We start from the raw sequence: 20,660 nt of genomic DNA, 5'->3' as shown, positions 1-20,660 counted from the left end.
ATATATAGATATATTATATATATATATATAAGCATTGTGGACACACCTAGAAGTGTGGCATTCATTTATAGACAAATTAAGTTGCCTGATAAATTATGTAATAGTTTTGTTCTTAAAGAGCATACAGCATCACACTGAATGTCATTTTCTTTTTTGCAGTGATTTTAGGTGGATCTTAGGCAATGACTTACACTATTTTTTTTTTTTTTTTTTACTTTTGATAAGTCTGTTTAAGACGCTTTAACTAACGGGTTCAGCATCTTCTGTTTCTAATTACATATATGGCAGGCAACTGGAAACCTTAAACCTTGAGTGTAATTCTGATTTAAACATGCAACTGTGTGTCTGTTAACGGAGCTACAGTGTTGCATTTTTATAACGCCAACAGTGCCTCACACTGTAAGCAATAAGCTCGCTTGACAGCACATTAGTTAGTTTTTCTTACACTGGGTGGCGTGAGTTTCCCTCTTGCACGTCTCCTGAGTCCCAGAGCTTCTCTTGCCTCCCAGAGTAGCTTTCCGGAATCTCTACGCAAAGTTAGTGACGCGCCGTTCCCACAATGCTGCGGGCCCTGATTGGGGAAGATGGCGGAGGGAGGACCGGCTGATCTGGAAACTCAACGAGCGGAGATCGCGGCTCTGTTAAAAACACAGCTACGGAAGGGAGAGACCTGGTAAGCTGGTGACGGATGATTTGAGATTGGTGCGGGTTAAAATGAAGCTGTCTTGGGGTGTGTCACGAATTGATACCGGAGTAAGCAGATAGCCGGACCGCGGTGTTCCAGTGTTCAGTGAGACATTCCTGAGACCAGCTAGCCCAGAAGGGGCTGGTTTCAGTGCAACACTTCAAACTGCAAAAGATTAGTCATTTAATATTTTAAGAATTATATTGTATTTGATTGTTTTACGAAGAATAAATGTTTTCAATTGTTTTGGGCACGTGTTATGGACAGACGTTTTACAATAATTGAAGTCTAGTTATAGCTGCAAGTTGACTTCAGGACTGGAGAGGAATGTGGATGAAAACACCTGTCAAATCTTAACTTCAATATCAGATCGCGCTCTGATGATGGTAAACACAGTAGGGTAGTAAAGCAAACCATGGCTACTGTAAAAGTACTGCAATAGTACTTCCTGCTTCCAAGTTAATGCGTCTGTGGTCAAAGAACGAGATGCCAGGTGCAACAGTACAGTCATTGCTACTGTAATTGTATTTTCTCATCAAACACAGGACACCACCAACAGTATACAGTGACATCATTTCTGTGCGGTTTTATATTCTTATGTGCACGAATTTGGGGTTTCAAGTCTGCGAACTTTTATGTTTTGATTAAGGAATTGAAGTACTGTTTAGATAGGTAACACAAAATTCACTTTAATCGAGTTTTTTTAAATATATTTTTTCTGTCTTTCAACAGCTTTTTTTTTTTATTTTATTTTTTTACCCTTGTCATTGGCCCATACAGTATGTCGCGTTTTTCTTTCAAATGACCATTTGAAATACGTTTACTAAATCTCAGAACTGAACACTCTGAAGGTATTGTACTGTAGACTAAAGCCAGTCCCTTCCCCTCGTTGGTTCCAGTAATTGAAGTGATAATGTTTAACTTTGCGTTATTGACCTACTCACAGTTTTTGTAAAGCTGTGGAATTTTAACTGGAAAGGGCCTTTTGCCCTATACAAACGGGGTGCTAGTTTGTAACTGGGTGGACAGTACATTGGACAGTTTCGGTTTCTTTTGAAAAACATTTTTTTTTTTTTTTTTTTTTTTTTAAATTTCTATGACAATCAGTGTTGATTTCTGAATCAGCTGATGAGTAAAATGCAGGCTTTCTTCAGGGGTTATTTTAGTCATCATGATGGTAGTTAACTGTTGAATAAGGGTATTCAGCCATGGCCCAAATACCAGATAATAATGTATAGCCTGACTTAATTCCCTCTGTCTTGGCTAAAGTTCGCCTTAGACATCCCTCTTCTACAGTAAAATGGGTAATCTCAATAAGTCTCTTAATGTAAATATTGTTCTTGTTTAAATTATGTATTTATTTATTTGTGTATTACAGGTATTTGGCTGATAGCCGCTGGTTCAAACAGTGGAAAAAATATGTTGGTTTTGACAACTGGGACAAATACCAGATGGGAGACCAGAATGTGTATCCAGGTCCCATTGACAATTCTGGACTCCTCAAAGGTAAGTTTTTATCATTCTTTTATTCCAGTTTATTATTGAACCAGCACATTCAGTTAAGGTATGATTAGAACAATGTGTCCATGTTCTAAGCTCTTCTGTTTGGTAAAAGTAGGTTCTCTTAGTTCACTATGAGCAACCCTATTTATTTGAATGAACTAGACATGTATAGTCATATCAAATTAACTTTACAAATCAAAATCCAACACTGCTGCACAAAGGTGTGGCATCATTTTAACAGGGCTTGACCAGATCTAAATTAAAGATTCGTTTGAAACAGTGAGTGAAACTAAGAACTTTGAAGTAGGTTACATGTAGGTTGTTTTTTTAAAGTTGTTTTTAACTTGACATCATAATACATGCTCCTTAGTATTTTTTGTTAGCTTTTTTGCTTTGTATTACTATAGCCTATTTGTTCTTTGGAAGCCTCTGTATCCATAATTGAACAGAATACCCATTGAAGGTGTAACTTTTGATATTTTGTGATAGTCCCTGAACATGACACAGCTATATTCATGTGTTGACTTGGCAAAGACTTTCAAATGAATGTAACCACATCACAAGTCATACATACTAATATTTGCTGACTTCGTCTGTGAGTGTCAAAAACTCACGTTCTCAATAGCAGGAAGTAATGATTTAAAAAAGACACAAAACAACAATTTACACAAGTGAAAACCTCTTAAGCCACTTTCACACACAAATACGCCGACTCAGAGAAGTTAAAAAAATTATTTAAAATATCCATTAACACCGCTCGAATTTGCGCAGTCTATGCCGGTATAATACAGTCTCAACCCTTTCACACAGCCACAGGGATGATAAGTACAAATTTTAAACCAGCCGGCCAATGTTTTCCTGGCAACAGCGATTCGCCCATAAATTACAGCATCATGCACGGTCCCTTCTATTTGTGAATTCATCTCCTCGTCAGCTCGTAAAGTTAACGATTTCTTAACTTATTCCAGACTCCAATTACTACCTCATTCTTGATCAGCCATTGTATTTGAAAAAAAATGAAACCCTGTAACACCAACAACAAAAACACCAAGAATTCCAATGTACAGTCACATGGGATGTTGACGCCCACTATAGCACTTCATTGCTGGCATAGCCTTTCACACAGGAGTTAAGAAGGTTCAGTGCCGTCTCTGAACTAACTTGCGAGGTGGTCAGAGATGGCATAAAATGTGACGCTCTGCAACGGTATAAGCAATCCACACAATACACCAGTATGTTTTGTATTTTGTAGTTAGCAATAGGAATGAGATATGTGATTAAATATTTAGGCTAGTTGATTCAATTAACTGGTGATTCTGATATAAGTATTTGATTATAATTCAATTTAAAGCACATTTAAAATATAGTTTCTGTGGTATGCTATCAGTACAGTTAATCAGGTTGTGTTTCATCTGTGCAAATTAAGTAGTACGAAATGTCTTATGCCTTCATTTGTTAACTGAGATTTTGGTAACTAACAAATCACACACCCATAAAGACTTAAATGTTTTTTTAAAAAGAGCTGTTTTTAAAAATGAAAGCTATTTCCACCACAGTACCCCTACATTTAAAAGATTCATGCAACATGTTATACTGTCTGGTTTGTTCATAAATATGTACACTCACACCCTGCCTTTTCACTAAGAATAACAGAAAAAGGGATATCAACCAAGATTTGAAATATATGGTGGGTTTGTTTTATTAAACAGTGACATTAGTTAGCTGCGTGTATGTGTAGATTTCACTAGTTAAACAATAATATTATCTATTATAAAAAGAAAACATAGATACATTCATTAATGCACCTCAAGATTTGTACTGATAAAACAAGGAAGACATTACTTGGATCATGGTAATGTCATATCTAGCTATTTGCTTGTGTTTTTTTTTTTTTTTTTTTGTACTCGGAATTTTGATAAAAATAATAATCGCTTTATTATGTGTTAATTTTTAGCATGAATGAAACCAGGGTTAATATTATAACAAAATAAATTGCCATTTTATAGACACTGAGTAAACTTAATATCCTGTTCGGTCATTGCCTGTAATCTTATATAATTGTAATTTTTTTTTTAACAGTTTTTTAATTTTACTTTAGGTCAATAAAATAAACTTTGTCCTTTTAAATTGTGTCCATATTGTTCTGTAGTACTGTAGGTATTTGTGCTCCACTGTCCAATACAATTTGCATTGTGAGCCTCGCACGTATCTACATGGGGCAGTACAAACCACAGTCATCTATCGGGAAGTAATGGTTTCCCGCTTTATGAAAGATACTACCTTTATAATGTATGTGTTGAAACAAAAAACTAATACTAAGTATGTACGTGTTCACTCGGGGTCGATCATGTACTGCAGCATCAGAAAAATGCTACTGCTTAAAAAATCTAGTAGCAAATTAAGAGTTTTGTGCAGCAACATGTTATCAAAAATGCATTAACTTCGAGCCTTGATAAAATATATATAAATTAATCTCACATATTACACAGAGCTCTTTTTCATTTGCCATTTGTTTAAACTGTCACACAAATTCTGGTGAGGTGGTAAATAAGTACAAGGTATTTTATAGCGAATACGAACGTCTGATTTTTGTAACCAAATACAGTGGCTTGCAAAAGTATTGACCCCCCCCTTGGCATTTTTCCTATTTTGTTGCCTTACAAACTGGAATAAAAATTGATTTTTATTTAGATTTCATGTAATGGACATACACAAAATACTCCAAATTGGTGAAGTGAAATGAAAAAAATAACTTGTTTAAAAAAATTCTAAAAAATAAGTAACGGAAAAGTGGTGCGTGCATATGTATTTACCCCCTTTGCTATTAAGCCTCTAAATAAAATCTGGTGCAACCAATTACCTTCAGAAGTCACATAATTAGTTAAATAAAGTCCACCTGTATGCAATCTAAGTGTCACATGATCTGTCAGATGATCTCAGTATATATACACCTGTTCTGAAAGGCCCCAGAGTCTGCAACACCACTAAGCAAGGGGCACCACCAAGCAAGTGGCACCATGAAGACCAAGGAGCTCTCCAAACAGGTCAGGGACAAAGTTGTGGAGAAGTACAGATCAGGGTTGGGTTATAAAAAAATATCCGAAACTTTGAACATCCCACGGAGCACCATTAAAGCCATTATTAAAAAATGGAAAGAATATGGCACCACAACAAACCTGGCAAGAGAGGGCCGCCCACCAAAACTCACGGACCAGACAAGGAAGGCATTAATCAGAGAGGCAACAAAGAGACCAAAGATAACCCTGAAGGAGCTGCAAAGCTCCACAGCGGAGATTGGAGTATCTGTCCATAGGACCACTTTAAGCCGTACACTCCACAGAGCTGGGCTTTACGGAAGAGTGGCCAGAAAAAAGCCATTGCTTAAAGAAAAAAATAAGCAAACACGTTTGGTGTTCGCCAAAAGGCATGTGGGAGACTCCCCAAACATATGGAAGAAAGTACTCTGGTCAGATGAGACTAAAATTGAGCTTTTTGGCCATCAAGGAAAAAGCTATGTCAGGCGCAAACCGAGAACACCACCCCCACAGTGAAGCATGGTGGTGGCAGCATCATGCTGTGGGGATGTTTTTCATCGGCAAGGACTGGGAAACTGGTCAGAATTGAAGGAATAATGGATGGCGCTAAATACAGGGAAATTCTTGAGGGAAACCTGTTTCAGTCTTCCAGAGATTTGAGACTGGGACGGAGGTTCACCTTCCAGCAGGACAATGACCCTAAGCATACTGCTAAAGAAACACTCGAGTGGTTTAAGGGGAAACATTTAAATGTCTTGGAATGGCCTAGTCAAAGCCCAGACCTCAATCCAACTGAGAATCTGTGGTATGACTTAAAGATTGCTGTACACCAGCGGAACCCATCCAACTTGAAGGAGCTGGAGCATTTTTGCCTTGACGAATGGGCAAAAATCCCAGTGGCTAGATGTGCCAAGCTTATAGATACATACCCCAAGAGACTTGCAGCTGTAATTGCTGCAAAAGGTGGCTCTACAAAGTATTGACTTTGGGGGGGTGAATAGTTATGCACGCTCAAGTTTTCAGTTTTTTTGTCTTATTTCTTGTTTGTTTCACAATAAAAAATATTTAGCATCTTCAAAGTGGTAGGCATGTTTTTTAAATCAAATGATACAAACCCCCAAAAAATAAATTTTAATTCCAGGTTGTAAGGCAACAAAATAGGAAAAATTCCAAGGGGGGTGAATACTTTCGCAAGCCACTGTACATGTCAAAAAATATTCTTTCAGATATTCAGATATCCCAGCACTGGTGTGAATTGTATATCATGTTAACCCTACTACAATGAAATGACCTTTCCTGTTGTTCTGTACAGATGGCGACTCCCTGTCTCTCAAGGAACACCTCATTGATGAGTTGGACTATATCTTGGTACCTACTGAGGGTTGGAATAAGCTGGTCAGTTGGTATGGGCTGACAGAGAACCAAGAGCCAGTAGCACGAAAGGTAATGTAACATCCATTTGCTTAGAAAGTACAGTATTTAAATTATGTTCTCAACCTGTGTTCTTTAGAACACTAGTGGCCTAGGAGCAATAAATAATGCAACTGTATGTTCCACATGATGTAAGGATAGACGTAGTGTGAACAGTTGCAGCTGCAAAATCCAAATTGCCTAGCAGCCAGGTAATTATTTTGCACTGCAATGTATGTCAGCTTAAGAGCAATGCAACTCACTCAACACTCACAAATAATGAGCAGCAATCATGATAATGAGGGTCGCAGTGAGCGCCACCTGTGCATCTTGCAGCCCAGAAGTGATAAGATTTGTGGAGCACGAAAATCAAAACAAACAAATGTGTCAGAGCAAGGGCAGCAAAGTCCTCTTGGTGCGTGGAAAAGAAAAGGAAAGTTTTCTGAGGAAGAGCTCAGAGTCCTTATGGCTGAGGTCTCTCAGCATGAAATTTAGTTATTTGGAAAAGCCTCAGCCAACATCAGTTGTGTTACCAAAGAGGCTATGTGGTCCCCAATAGTGGAGAAAATCAGTGCTGTTGCTGTTACCAGGACAGTCATACTGCTATTGTTCTGAAGGTAGCATATCTTCCCAATTTCAATGATCAGTCATTTATTGTTCAATTTTCTTGGCCCTATTATAAGTTTTGGAAAAAAAAAAAGTTTTGAGATCTGGAACATTTTATTCTTGGTGCTTACTGGGTCTTGGTAGCTTAGTAAAATAACATCCTGCTTTGACATTACCTATATAAATCCCATCTTCAGTCATAATGGGTATTCTCTGGAAAGAGTTTCTTCAGTCATTCAGCAAGAATCATTTTCTGAATTGATTATTTTAAGTGCTTATCTGATAATGACCACAAAATCTACTCCTGGAAACGAAAGAAGCTCTTTTTTGAAAATTGCAGTACCTGTTATATATAAAATATCTTACCTCTTGACCAGCAAAAATGTATCTTACTTTAAACATCATAGAAACAGTGAATGAATAATTAAAACCTTTCTTCATGGGTTAGCCATTTAGTCAAAACTTACCAGATAATGGCTTTCCATTGCCGCTTAGTTCTTTTTTGTTTTCCTTATGAAAACTATTATTTGAAAGCAATAAAAAATGTCAAGAAGAGCATTTTTATGTGAGAGTGAGTTTATAATGGAGTTTAAGTTTAAAACAAATCATAAGCTCTGCATGCTATATAACAGTTAAATAAGCTGAATTTTAACCTTATTATTGTAACAAAACTGAGTCAGTTTAAGTTTGTGGTTAATTTATACTGGCTCTAGAGTTTCTGAGTGTTATGCTATATGGTGGACTTCATTACCTGTTTGATCCTCCCTTTTTACCATGTATGTCAGTAGTATCAAATAGCAAGCATGTTGCTATTTTCAGAGTAATCTAAATGACAGAAAGGCTGCTGGAATAATCTACAAGATACAACGCAGGTTTATTTTCAATGTATTCTCTGTTTTTTTTTTTATACTTTTTGATATTTGAAACAAGAATAACCCTCAATACAGTTTGTTTTACTTCTCTTTTATCGGTGCTGGTTTGATTTCTCCAATGGTCGTTTTTCATGTCCTTGTTTTGTGGGAGGTACAGGAGCTGAGGTCAAACTAGAATGAGGGACAGTGGTAGGTAACGTATGTACAGAAAACGCTTTTCTACATTATACCATCTATGCATAGTGGGGTGGACATTAAAACAGTTTAATAATAAAGCCTGTTTGGACTGTATTGTTGTAGTAAAAAGTAGAGGCCTCTAGTACAGGCAAGGGTTGAGCAGCAAGGCAACCCACAGCTCTTAATAGAGCTGCTAAAATAAGAATCCCTTGCTTTACATTTCAAGGGAATACTATTGGGCCCAAAGGGTAACAAAAACAAATTATTAATCTTATGTCTGGAAAGAAGTTTTTTAAAACCAGCTTGGTCTGCCTTATTTACGAGTAGGTTCCTTATCTGATTTGGTATCTTTACACTGTATAAAATTAAGCGATTGTATTAAGTTATTTTCTTCAGTATAGGAATTGTTTTAAGAACTGTATTGTTTTGGTGTGCTGTGTGTGCACTTTTTTAATGATACCTTGTAGTGCATTTAAAATGCAGCAGTCGATCCTATTCACAAAGCTCAAACTTGTGTGTTTAAATAGTGTTTACTTCTAAGTCTTTTTAACACTTCCCTCAACATCAAAGTGTATTGAATTCTTAATATCAGACTTTGAAGAAACATTCTTCAATCACTCGAGTTAAATCTTAGTTAATAGGGTCCAGGGCTTTTTCAAAATATATATTTTTTTGTAAGTTTCTGTTTTGTTATGTTATTAACAAGGTGTTGTTTTCTTTTATTTATTTATTGGTTGTTTTGTGTGTTGAGATAATCCTTAGATGTTTTGGCACAAGCTGTCATGTTTCATAAAACAGGTTTGTTTTTCCTCTGGAAAATCCACTAGCAAGACTACATTCCCTAACAAGACTTGAGTGATATTGTAACGACAAAACTAGTGCGCCGTTTTGTTATGGGAGAAAAACTATTGATCATTTGTCTCTTTTTTTGTTTTGTCCTTTTAAAATGCATTATTGTTAAACTTGTCTTTCATTCTCTTGTTTTCAGGTGGTTGAACAGGGTATGTTTGTAAAGCACTGCAAAGTAGAGGTGTATCTCACAGAACTGAAGCTGTGTGAGGATGGAAACATGGACAATGTTGTAACTAGACGATTTAGCAAAGCAGACACAATAGGTATGGAGTAAAAACACCATTTTCCATCGTTGTCTTGTAAGTTTGCAATACTTCACTGGAGCCTCTTTATAGGTCTGTGATCGCATCTCAGTCCTGACCAGAACGTTGCCAATCAGTCTTTGGTCTCTCATCTAGCTCCTAGGTTAAATTTAAGAACTAGGAAGTCATTTTTTAAAGAGAAATTTAGTCGCTGATTTTTCTTTGCCGTGTCCATTTTATAGCCTATTTTTTTTAACAAGGTATTTGTTATGCTTAACTGAATTAAATATGCTGTACATGGACTTCTTTAGAAAGGAAAAAATCAGGTTGAGCAACAACGTTGAAAGGTCACAGTATCGCACCTCTTTTTCAGCAACATAACTTAACCATTCAGAAAGGTGCAGCCATGCTTTCCCTTTACTGTACTGTGGTAAGTAGCTTCAGATATATATTTTTAGGATATTAAATCACATTTTCAGAAATAATGATATTAGAAAAGGATAATGTCCCAACTGAAGAGATAAGGAAGGGAGAACCTTTGTTGGTTAAATTAGCCATGGTAGGGAAAATGTGTTTTCACCTGTATTGGAATTTTGACAGGAGAAAAGGTTTAACTGTATTGTCGTCTTGTTGAAAAATTGTGCCTATGCCCAAAGGTAATGAATACAGAAGGACCCTGTTTATACTTGTAATTACAGAGGCATTGGTTGATGCCTGGCACGAAAGGGAGAGTAATGTTATCAAAGTACCAACAACACCACTTCCTATAACACCTGCTTTTTCATTGCCAGTCTCCCATTCAATTTACTAGGTGCAGCATATTTTACCTCCTTTTTATTTTGTTTTTAGACACCATTGAAAAGGAGATGAGAAAATGTTTTACTATTCCTGATGAAAAGGAGACTAGATTGTGGAACAAGTACATGAGCAGCACATTTGAACCTTTGAACAAACCTGACAGCACCGTACAGGATGCTGGTCTTTACCAAGGGCAGGTATGGTACAACGCAGTGTCTGCAGAAAAGGTTTTGTATGTCTACTTGCTTATAATTAATAATATAATAATAATAATAATAATAATAATAATAATAATAATAATAATATTTGTAGTAGTATATACACATTTCTGTTATAAGTTTATTGTGAATAATCTGTTTTGTATTGGTTTTTGATTAAGATAAAAGAAGTATTGTTTTTGAGTAGTTATGACTCTTATACCAACTTGTCAAACTGTAAAAGACGTCCAAACCTCAAGCTGTTCATTCCTACATTTAAAGCATGAATAGATTTTTGTTCATGTATGAGATTGATTTGATACAGCCACCTGAAATGTCTTTGTATCAGATGGCGTGTGTCAGATAGTTTATATCAAATTTAAAGGGTGTAACATTAAAATTAGCTTTAATTATTGGATAGCAGATTGTGTCGTGTATTAACTTCAGTTCTTCCTACATTTCCTCTGCTATGAAGATTACTAAGTTTATTAATAGAGATCGTCAAATTTCCAGTGTAATTTTTAATGCATTTAATACATGACACAGAGCAACTTTTCTGCTATGAATGTTACTATCTTCTATGATTGTGAATAAAGGTCAACTAACTTTGTGTCATTTTACAGAGCAAAATGAATGAAGATTCAAATTTGCATGGCAGTTGAGATCACGATTAGCTTAATATGCTAAAATAATACAGTTTTTAACTACCACTTGCATTGTTCTAGTTTTTTTACTAACTACATTGCTTTTGCTCGAGAGGATGCCAGGATATTGAAGGGCATGTGTTATGAGATCCGTCTAAACATTTTAACCCTCACAATAATACTAATGTCTATTTTGTACATTTCTCCTGGAAATAATAAACTGTAAAATGAATGCTTAAAGTCCTACTTTCTTTTTTCACATTTGTGATAAAACAGCCATAATTTGGGAATTGGTTATTTTTAATACTTTGTTATAGAAAACCACTGGCAGCAATAAAATAAATAAATAATACAAAAAAGTTATATAAATTGGAGAAAGTGCAATTCATGACATGTTTAATAATTCTCACAAAAGGCACAGTGTGTTTGATACTGTGGGCTAGCTGCAGAGCTATTTAATGCCAGGTTGGTTACACAGCGATCAGTTAAATGCCTGGTATCTTTATTTCTGATTCTGTAACCTTATTGGGTATTTTTTCCTTTCTGAAAAAAAAAAAAAATTGTGTATGTATGTTTGAGAATCTAGGCCTGTGCTTATTGACACTATGGGCAAGCAGCTGATGCTTTCTGTCTCTCCATTCTCGCGTCGCTGCGTAACTGAAAAGCTTTGCATACAGAGCGTATTGCACCAGCACGTTTAGTGGTGTATGTCTCTTTACAGCAGAGTCTGTAGACTAACTCAGATCTCCATGACTAGTTATATTGCAATTCTAACCAAGTTAGATTTTTTTGTGCTCTGCAAACAAGAGATCCCATCCATTGAAATGTATCTGCTCTACATTGGTAAAGATTACAAAGCATTTTACTCCAAAAGTGTCATTAGCACCCTTTTAAAGAGAAAAATATAAAAAACAATATATAAACAACTTAAGAATACCCAAGGGCCCTTGAATTAAATCCCTGCAATTTTATTTCAAGCTTTATAACTTCAATGAGAAAATGGTGCTACTGATACTTTGGCATAAATAGCTTTGTGATATTTTTTTTTTGTGTGTGTGTGTGTGTGTGTTTAGGTATTCTCATCTAGTACGATGCTGTTTGAGGGGGGGGAAGATATATATAAATTGGTGATTTTCCTTGCAGGTTCTTGTAATAGAGCAAAAAAATGACGATGGAACGTGGCCAAGAGGCTCTTCTACACCCAAGTGAGTGTGATTGTGGCTTTACTGAACTGCTATGTTATAACAGAAATGAGGCAGTAAATAGCTTGTCTTACAATGTGCATAAACATACAGTACCTGCCAGCAAAATGTGTAACAAATAAAGTTCAATGAAGAGCTGTTGAGACTTACCCCAGGATTACATTTTAGTCGTGGTGCCGAATCTCTTCTGGCAAATTACAAAAACTATGATAACTGTGTGCAATTAAGTTTTATAGATATATATATAGAGAGAGATATAGAGAGAGAGAGAGAGAGAGAGAGAGAGAGAGAGAGAGAAGGAAACAGACAATACAGTTCAAAACAAATCCTAGGGTTAATAATTGTGGGGATGAATTTGTTTGGTTGGTTTTTTTTGGTTCTTTTTTCCCCTTTTTTCATTGCTTGCCTAGCAAAGTCATTTTATAAACTGTATTGAGCATGTCTGTTAAAAGCTGCAAACAGTTCAAATTGTACTAACTTTTATACATTTTAGCAGTCTTAAAGACAGAAAATTATTTTCATAGTATAATAATTTTATATTTATTTTTCTGTTTATACTGATAATTTGACCTTGCTTTTCACATACAGCATTCAGTTATAATGGTTTACAATGTATCAAGATCCTATAACTGATTAATAAAGTGAAACTCATTGCACTTAAGAATAACTTTTGAACAGTAACTTGATTAAACGTTTATTTAAAATTTACATTTACATGTTTATAATTTTTGCAGCCGAAAAATAATACAAATTTGGTGACTATACACATACATACACATTATATTAACAATATTTAGCAGTCAGTCAAGAAATTTTTGGAAACACCATCCCCAGAAAAAAAAAAAAAAAAAAAATATATATATATATATATATATATATATATATATATATATATATATATATATATATATATATATATATATATATATATATATATATATATATATATCACACAGTATATGTGTGTAGTAGCATTATTCAACATAATGAACTTCTCGTCACAATTTTGACAGTGCTAATTGTGTATGTATTTTTTTGTTATAATTTAATGATCTTATTATTTTTAAGGTCACCAGGTGCTTCACATTTTTCAGCTTTGCCAAAGATCTCACCTTCATCTCTATCAAACAATTATAACGGCTTCAACAACAGAAAGTAAGCATCTGTCTGTATGTTTCAGCTTGAAAATGCTGTGCATTAGCATTGTTGGTGTGCTAGTCCCAAGCTTCATATTGTTGCATGATTTCCAAAATATGCAGAAACTAATATGTTACCATTACCATACTCTAGTGCATGTTAAAGCTGGAAATCTTTCAATCTTACTCTCTGATATGACATTTGGCTCTATCTGTGAGAAGATTTCCAGGACACTATTTTATCCAGGACATTCATAGAAATGAGATGAAAGCAAGAAGCACATCCACGCATCCCGATTGACTGTGATGTGTGTCTGTCAAGTATGTTCAAAGCAAGTCACTACATTAAAAAAAAAAAAAAAAAGTCCCATGGGCGCCTCGGTTAGTTTAAACTCGGTTGCCAGTTAAAACGTGTTATAACATCAGTATTACATTGCTTAGATATATATAGATATATATATATATATATATATATATATATATATATATATATATATATATATATATTATATAGAAATAGAGAAATCTTTATCTCTGAATGTAATTGATTGTAGATGAGCAAATATTTCCAGAAGTCTTCATAAGAAAGGAAGTGTAAAGCTATCTGACAGCATGGCTTATGGAATTGTGTTGTTGGCTGCAGTCACTTTAATTGTTATTATCAGGACATCATCCTAATAAACTGCCGCGGCTTCGTGTTTGCGTGGGGGAAAAAAAATAAAAAATACTCCTGGAATAACTTGTTATGTTTACATATAATGTGTGCTTGTTTGTAAATATAGTTTTTGATTCAACTGTTTAAGCATTTGTTAAGGGTTTAGCCCCTTCCATTTACCCGATGATTCCTTACAGCAAGAAGCTGCTGGTGGGTCTGGTCTGCTATCAGATTGTGCCATTCTGAATCACATATACTGTACAAGTCTTAGAACACACACCATCACACATTCGTTAGATGTTGCCTGTTCTTGATGCACCTGCCACTGCCCCTTTATTGTACTTGGAATATTCACAGAACCCAGTTAAACTTTCTGGACAGGCATTTGACTTTGTTTTTCAACAACTGTAGCGTGCAATAACAAGAACAAATCCTTTCATTTGCAGTGTAGTTCACGCTAAAAAGCCATCCGTTGTCCTCAAGTGCTATGATACAGTAATAGATAATGTTTTGTGAGTAAGATAAACTTGCTTGGTTCTAGTTTGGAGAACAAGCAATAATTCTAACCTGGTGGAAGAGCATGCTGTAAGTAAGCACAGAAGTCGTTTTGTGTGCAAAATACTAAGAAGTATTACATAAGAGCAAGAACCTGTTCACTGCTGTTACGATCATAGTTCATATGCAACTTCAAATACATAATGTGTTGCTTATAGAGCCAGGTAAAAAACAATATTCATGTATTAATACATTTAGAATCGTGTAATAGAGTTGATGAATAATATTAATACTGCTGTGAAATGACTACAGGCTTACTGCCCATCCCTTGCATACATCCACTCCACACAGTCATCTATTTAATATTGATACGCCATTCCTCAGCATATAATGCAAAAAGGTTGATTTTGTTATTAGAAGTAGTACTATGGAAAGAGGCAATACAGTTCCAAACAAATCCTAGGGTTAATATTTGTTTGGGAGAATTTGGTTGATTGGTTGCTTTGTTTATTTTGGTCTTTTTATCAACTGTATTGAGCATTTCTGTTAAGAGCTGCAAAGTTCAAATTGTTCAAATAATGCAAAAAGGTTGAATCCACTATTATAAGTAGTGTTGTTCCTCACTTTGAATAGACATGTGTGGTTAAAAAAAAAAAAAATGCTCCAATTAAATCTTTGTGTGAGAAGTGTTGCAAAGCATGCAGCAATAAGAGGAAGTCAGAACTAGCAGAATCTGTCATGTTCAGCACTGTGTTCTACTCATTTTTCTAGTACTGCATGTTAATGCGGTCTGTGACCTCCTTGTGCTTGTTTACAGGACCACTGTAAAACATCTTGCTGCTGCTACTGTTATTATTTTGAATGAGAGAGTTTTATTTTGGGCTGGATACAAACAAGCATTTTGTTGCCTGTGCAAAGCTGCTCTGGAAAACAGACAGTACCAAACTACAAGTGTCATTTAAAATACCAAGCATTACAACTATACTGAAATGCATGTATTGCAATTCCTAAAAAGGCACAGAGTCTCCCTCTGTTTTTAAAGCTGTTTGCCGGTATCTTTTGTGACTTTCTTATTCCTGCTCCAGCTCTTCTCTGCATGGCAGTGCTTGCTAGATTATGCTGCTTTAGCAGTGCGGCTATAAATAGTCTTTAATGCATCAGCATAGTGATGTCATACAGGCCTTGGAATCGCTGCACTCTCACCTGTGACTGAAGCACTCTTGATTTAGCCTAGTGGAGTTTTCTCAGCTGGGACTCTGGGATTGTAACAGGATGTAATGAGACTGAAATGAAATGCTCTTGTGCGGCTGGTGGTGCCTCAAGTCAGAATGTTTAGAATTAAAAGGGAGAAAGGAGAGCACAGTGGGCTGTGAAACGGCTCCAGTAGATCAATGGTACAGATCTTTGCAGTGTTTTGGAGGTCTGGTATAATCATCTAGGTTTTTTTTTTTTTAATGTGGTGAATTTGGTACAGATGTGTTTTTGTTTTGTCCTCTTAGCTGGAATATTCTGTATAATGAATAAGTATTATAATTGTTTCCCACAGTGCATCATTGTAAAGTCCTGTTTATAAAAATGCAGGTTGTTGTTAAATGTTGAGCATTCACACTGTTTACAAAACAAAATTCTTACACCTGCAGTGCTGTATTACGTTGTTTTTATTCAACGCTTCCTGTAGTGAATTTGAATCTCTTTCTCTTTTCAGTGTAAAAAACTCAAACTACTGTACCCCATCATACTCGTCTTATAACAACTATGATTATCAAGAGCAAGGAAGACACAATGAGCAGCCCGGCCTGTGTGGCTTGTGTAACTTGGGGAACACTTGTTTCATGAACTCAGCTGTACAGGTAGGTTGCTGGATGTTTGACCTTATGACATGTGTGTGATATATACATATAGATGGATATTTTAAATACTCTATCCTGATTGGTCAAAACAGGTCACATATTACAGCATATCACTTTGGGTCAGCACTTTTTTTCAAAAACAGGCAAATCACTAGCAGATATCCATACCACTAGAATTTAAAAAGAAAACCGACAGACATATTGGAATTAATCGCAATAAACATGACCGACGAGATTTATATAAATATTGAACTTTTGGGAAACCGAAGTGTACATGAGATATTGAATGAATCTGAACCGGACACCAGTGATAAATTAAAGTAGTGAAAAAAAGCAAAAGTATTTAAGTAAATTAAAAACTCGCCATTCTGATCACTCTGTTCCTTCACCCTTAACTATGATGTTTCCCTATCCCAATTTGAAAATAAATAGTTTAAAAAATATCTGTTAAACCCTTCAGCTTTTCACAAAAGATTTGGGTCCCTCTTAAAAGAGACTTTGGGGTTAAAAGATGTTTTGTTGCCGTTGCTCCCGCAGTCCGTTCTTCAGTCTAGCTGCCTGCCCGCTGCCACTGAACCCACCCTCTGTGCAGCTGTGTGATCTGATGCTGAACATTTATAAATTCATTTAGAGAGTTCCTGCCATACCTTTTTTAAATGTGTCCAGGTACGATGGTATCATGTCTTCTGCTGTGCCCTGCATTGTCTTTAATTGTTTCTTAACACTGACCCAGTAGTTCTCCACGTTACCAAGCTGTAAATTATAAAGTCAGTTTTGATAAGTAACCGGGTATTTCATGCAAATAATGTCTTTCTTGCCACTGTGAAATCTGGTATGGATACCCCCTGTTACTACCTCGGATAACAAAGGAGGATTTAAAAAAAAAAAAACAATAAAAAACACACTCTCACCTGACACTATTGCAGGTCAGGAAGGGCCTGCATGATTTAAAGGTAGTCTTATTTGTGCTGCGTGATTTAAAGACAGACTCATTTGTGCTGTGTCATGATGAAAATGGGCAGTAATATTTTACTTTAAAATGTAATGAATAAACCAAGAATTACAAGAAGTGTAACAAATCAAAACTGCTTTGTCAATGGCAATGTTCAATTCAACATCTGAATTTAATTTTGTAATTAATGCATTTTTGGGGTTTTTTTATGTTTGAAGGGACTTTTTTTTCTAAGTTCAGGCAGAGGTGGAAGGATATTTAATAAAAAGAACTCTAATATCCCACACCCTGTCGTGCCGTCTTGCTTACACACGTGTGTGTGTGTGTGTATATATATATAATGTATGTATGTGTGTGTGTGTGTTTGTGTATAGAATTACACTGAGCTTATTATATACCAGAGTGGATTGTGTAAAGAATTCTCATCAATAAGGAATGATCAAAATTGCAGTTTTGTTGCAGGGACCACAGCATAAATAGCCAAATGCATGCTCTACTATTTCATCTGCACAACTTGCTCTTGTTTTCAGGTTCCACACTTTTCCCTGTTACCATAATTCACTTCTTTCAACAACCATGTTCTTCGTCATGTGTACTGATGATACAAGTTAGAGGTGTCATCCATAAGATTTTCAATACCTCATATTGGCTTTGAAGAGTCTATATTGTGTAGAAAACTGTAAAACTCATCTCCATTGTGGCTATTCTTTGCTGAAAAGGCAGATAGCCCTTTTCCTGTGAACACGTGATGTGCTGTTCCTGCTTTGCTACAACTGTGGGACAGAGTTGTATTTTCTCTGACATTGTTTAAAATCCAATGCTTGCAAACCACCTTGGAGGTTAATTATGTTTTATAGGAGATAGTTCTGTGCTCTACCAGCTGTGCTAGGGTACTGCATCTAATTAAAGTTATAGTATCATGTCCATAACAGAAGTATATAGGCCTATATTATACATTGTAGAGATGTGTCGAACACTTCAGATTTGTATCTGTATGTTGTAGTTTTCATATAATTAAATTTTTTTCTTCCCCCCCCCCCCCCCCCCCCCAAGTGTTTAAGTAATACACCGCCACTAACGGAGTACTTCTTAAATGATAAATACCAGGAAGAGCTGAACATGGACAATCCTTTAGGGATGCGAGGTGAAATAGCAAAAGCCTATGCAGACCTTATTAAGCAAATATGGTCAGGAAAATTCAACTATATTACTCCAAGGGCATTTAAGGTTAGTATCACAGAAAAAAAAAAAAAAATGTTTTCATGACAAGTGTTTTTCAGTGAGCAGTCATTGTCTTCATGTCTACAGGGTCGTGCATGACGTGCACTATTCTGAAATAACTTTTTTACACTTAGACCTGTAGGTTAGTGGATTGTAAATGATTTCCATTGCTTTTTTGCAGTGTATTATTGCATGGGTATTAGTCACTTAGGATAAGGTAAAGAAACTTTAGTAATATTATTAACTTCTATATCTAAAGATGTTTACACCACAAGATCTAGCATTGAATAATGTTTTATGTAATTAACACTATAGAGCGCTTTTTTTTTTTTTTTTTAAATCAATCTTTTATTCTATCAGTTACTGTTCCACATTATACCCTCTGGGGCTCCATTGGTTATCCAGCTGTCCTTATTTGTGGAATAAATATGTTTATGGAGTGTCCTTTATGGGCCATTCCATACCAAGTTGACTCAATTATGGAACCTTCCACACCTCACCATCTCGGATTCTTTTCACATCCAGGAGTACCTGGAAGTGTTTTTACAAAGAATCACAAAGTATTAGCTCTCAACACACTTTTTAAGTTATGGGCCTACAGTTGGGGGAGTGGTGCCAATGGAATGAAAACGAGCACTGAAAAGGGGCCAGGTCAGATCTTTTCAAAGTATTCAGGATGTCTTTGTGATACTTGCTGCAGACATGACTGCCCTTCTAGTTTAATAATGTGTACCTGTTACAGACTGGTGGACATAGATGTTAATGCAAACGTAGAAAAAATGACAGTGACGCAAATGAAAATGTTGTGTTGTACTTGCAAGAACTCCTGAACCACTTTAGCTAGTGCCTTCTCTGTAATTCATCTATTCTTTTTCGACCCACAGACGCAAGTTGGCAGATTTGCACCCCAGTTTTCTGGCTACCAACAACAGGACTCTCAAGAACTCTTGGCTTTCCTCCTTGATGGATTACATGAAGATCTAAACAGAATAAGAAAGAAGCCATACATTCAGCTTAAAGACACAGAGGGGAGGCCAGATAAGGTAGCAACTCCGACATTTAGCTTCTATGTATGTGCACATATACTGTATACACCTATATACATACACTACCGGTCAAAAGTTTTAGAACACCTCCATTTTTCCCGTTTAAATTGAAATTTACACAGTTTAATGTCTCAATGTACTCTGAAATTAAAGCATAGAACACATAAACAATTGGAAATAAAAAATAAATCATGGAATCTATTGTTTGACAAAATTTAATCTAAATTTTTGACTTATCAGAGTAGCCACCTTTTGCCGAACACACTCGTGGCATTCTTTCTACAATGGAAATCAAATATTGTTCGGAAAGTTCTTCCCAACACCGTTGCCGAAGTTCCCACAAATGTGTTGCACTTGTAGGTTGCTTTGCTTTTACCCTTCTATCCAGTTCATCCCAAACCAGCTCGATGGGGTTTCCATGATTTGAAGCCTACCGTCTTGTTCTTTTCTTCTAAAGTAGTTCTGACATAGCCTGGAGATATGTTTTGGGTCATTATCTTGCTGTAGGATGAACCCCTGACAAACTAGATGTATACCAGAGGGTATTGCATGGCGCTGCAAAATGCTGTGGTAGCCATTTTGGTTCAGGGTGCCACTCACTCTGTGCAAGTCGCTGACTCTGGATCCAGCAAAAGAGCCCCAGACCATCACGCTTCCTCCTCCATGTTTGACGGTTGGTGTCACACACCAAGGAACCGTCCTTTCGCCTACTCGACGGTGTACAAAAACCCTGTGTGATGAACCGAAGATTTCAAATTTTGATTCATCAGTCCATAAGACCTTCTTCCAGTCTTCAGTAGTCCACTGGCGGTGCTTCATGGCCCAGGCAAGCCTCTTTTTCTTATTTTGCCATCTTTCGTACTGCCACTTGACCTGTCAAACCTGCAGCTCGAAGTCTCTTCACAGTTGAAAATGAGACTTGCTTACTTCGACCAGTGTTAAGCTGTGCTTGAAGCTGTTGTCCTGTGAGTAGTAGCCGCCTATCACGCAAGCTGTTGACTCTCAGAAACTTGTCTTCTGATTCTGTTGTGGCTTTGGGTCTGCCAGACCTCTTTCTGTCAGAGTTTCCTCCAGTTTCCAAG

General features: G+C 36.2%; 1 protein-coding gene across 8 annotated transcripts in view; it reads left to right on the top strand.

Annotated features, from left to right (window-relative positions):
- Positions 1–575: 575 nt before the first annotated feature.
- Positions 576–20,660, top strand: part of LOC121318104 (ubiquitin carboxyl-terminal hydrolase 15-like) — a 31,493-nt gene continuing 11,408 nt past the window's right edge. For 2 of the 8 annotated variants that reach the window (XM_041254404.1, XM_041254410.1), the window contains exons 1-10: positions 576–673; positions 2,064–2,191; positions 6,536–6,666; positions 9,277–9,403; positions 10,232–10,407; positions 12,165–12,226; positions 13,292–13,378; positions 16,215–16,359; positions 18,365–18,538; positions 19,417–19,575. In XM_041254404.1, the coding sequence (XP_041110338.1) occupies positions 585–673; positions 2,064–2,191; positions 6,536–6,666; positions 9,277–9,403; positions 10,232–10,407; positions 12,165–12,226; positions 13,292–13,378; positions 16,215–16,359; positions 18,365–18,538; positions 19,417–19,575 (1,278 nt within the window). In that variant the 5' untranslated portion in view covers positions 576–584. Of the gene's footprint in view, positions 674–2,063; positions 2,192–6,535; positions 6,667–7,873; positions 8,310–9,276; positions 9,404–9,433; positions 9,813–10,231; positions 10,408–12,164; positions 12,227–13,291; positions 13,379–16,214; positions 16,360–16,896; positions 17,020–18,364; positions 18,539–19,416; positions 19,576–20,660 lie in introns of those variants that run through there. The other 6 variants (XM_041254406.1, XM_041254405.1, XM_041254412.1 and 3 more) reach the window with 6 other exon arrangements.

This window comes from Polyodon spathula, chromosome 7 (assembly GCF_017654505.1).
Source record: "Polyodon spathula isolate WHYD16114869_AA chromosome 7, ASM1765450v1, whole genome shotgun sequence".
NCBI lineage: Eukaryota > Metazoa > Chordata > Actinopteri > Acipenseriformes > Polyodontidae > Polyodon > Polyodon spathula.
The sequence above is the reverse complement of the archived record's forward strand: the minus strand, read 5'-3'. Positions and strand labels throughout refer to the sequence as shown.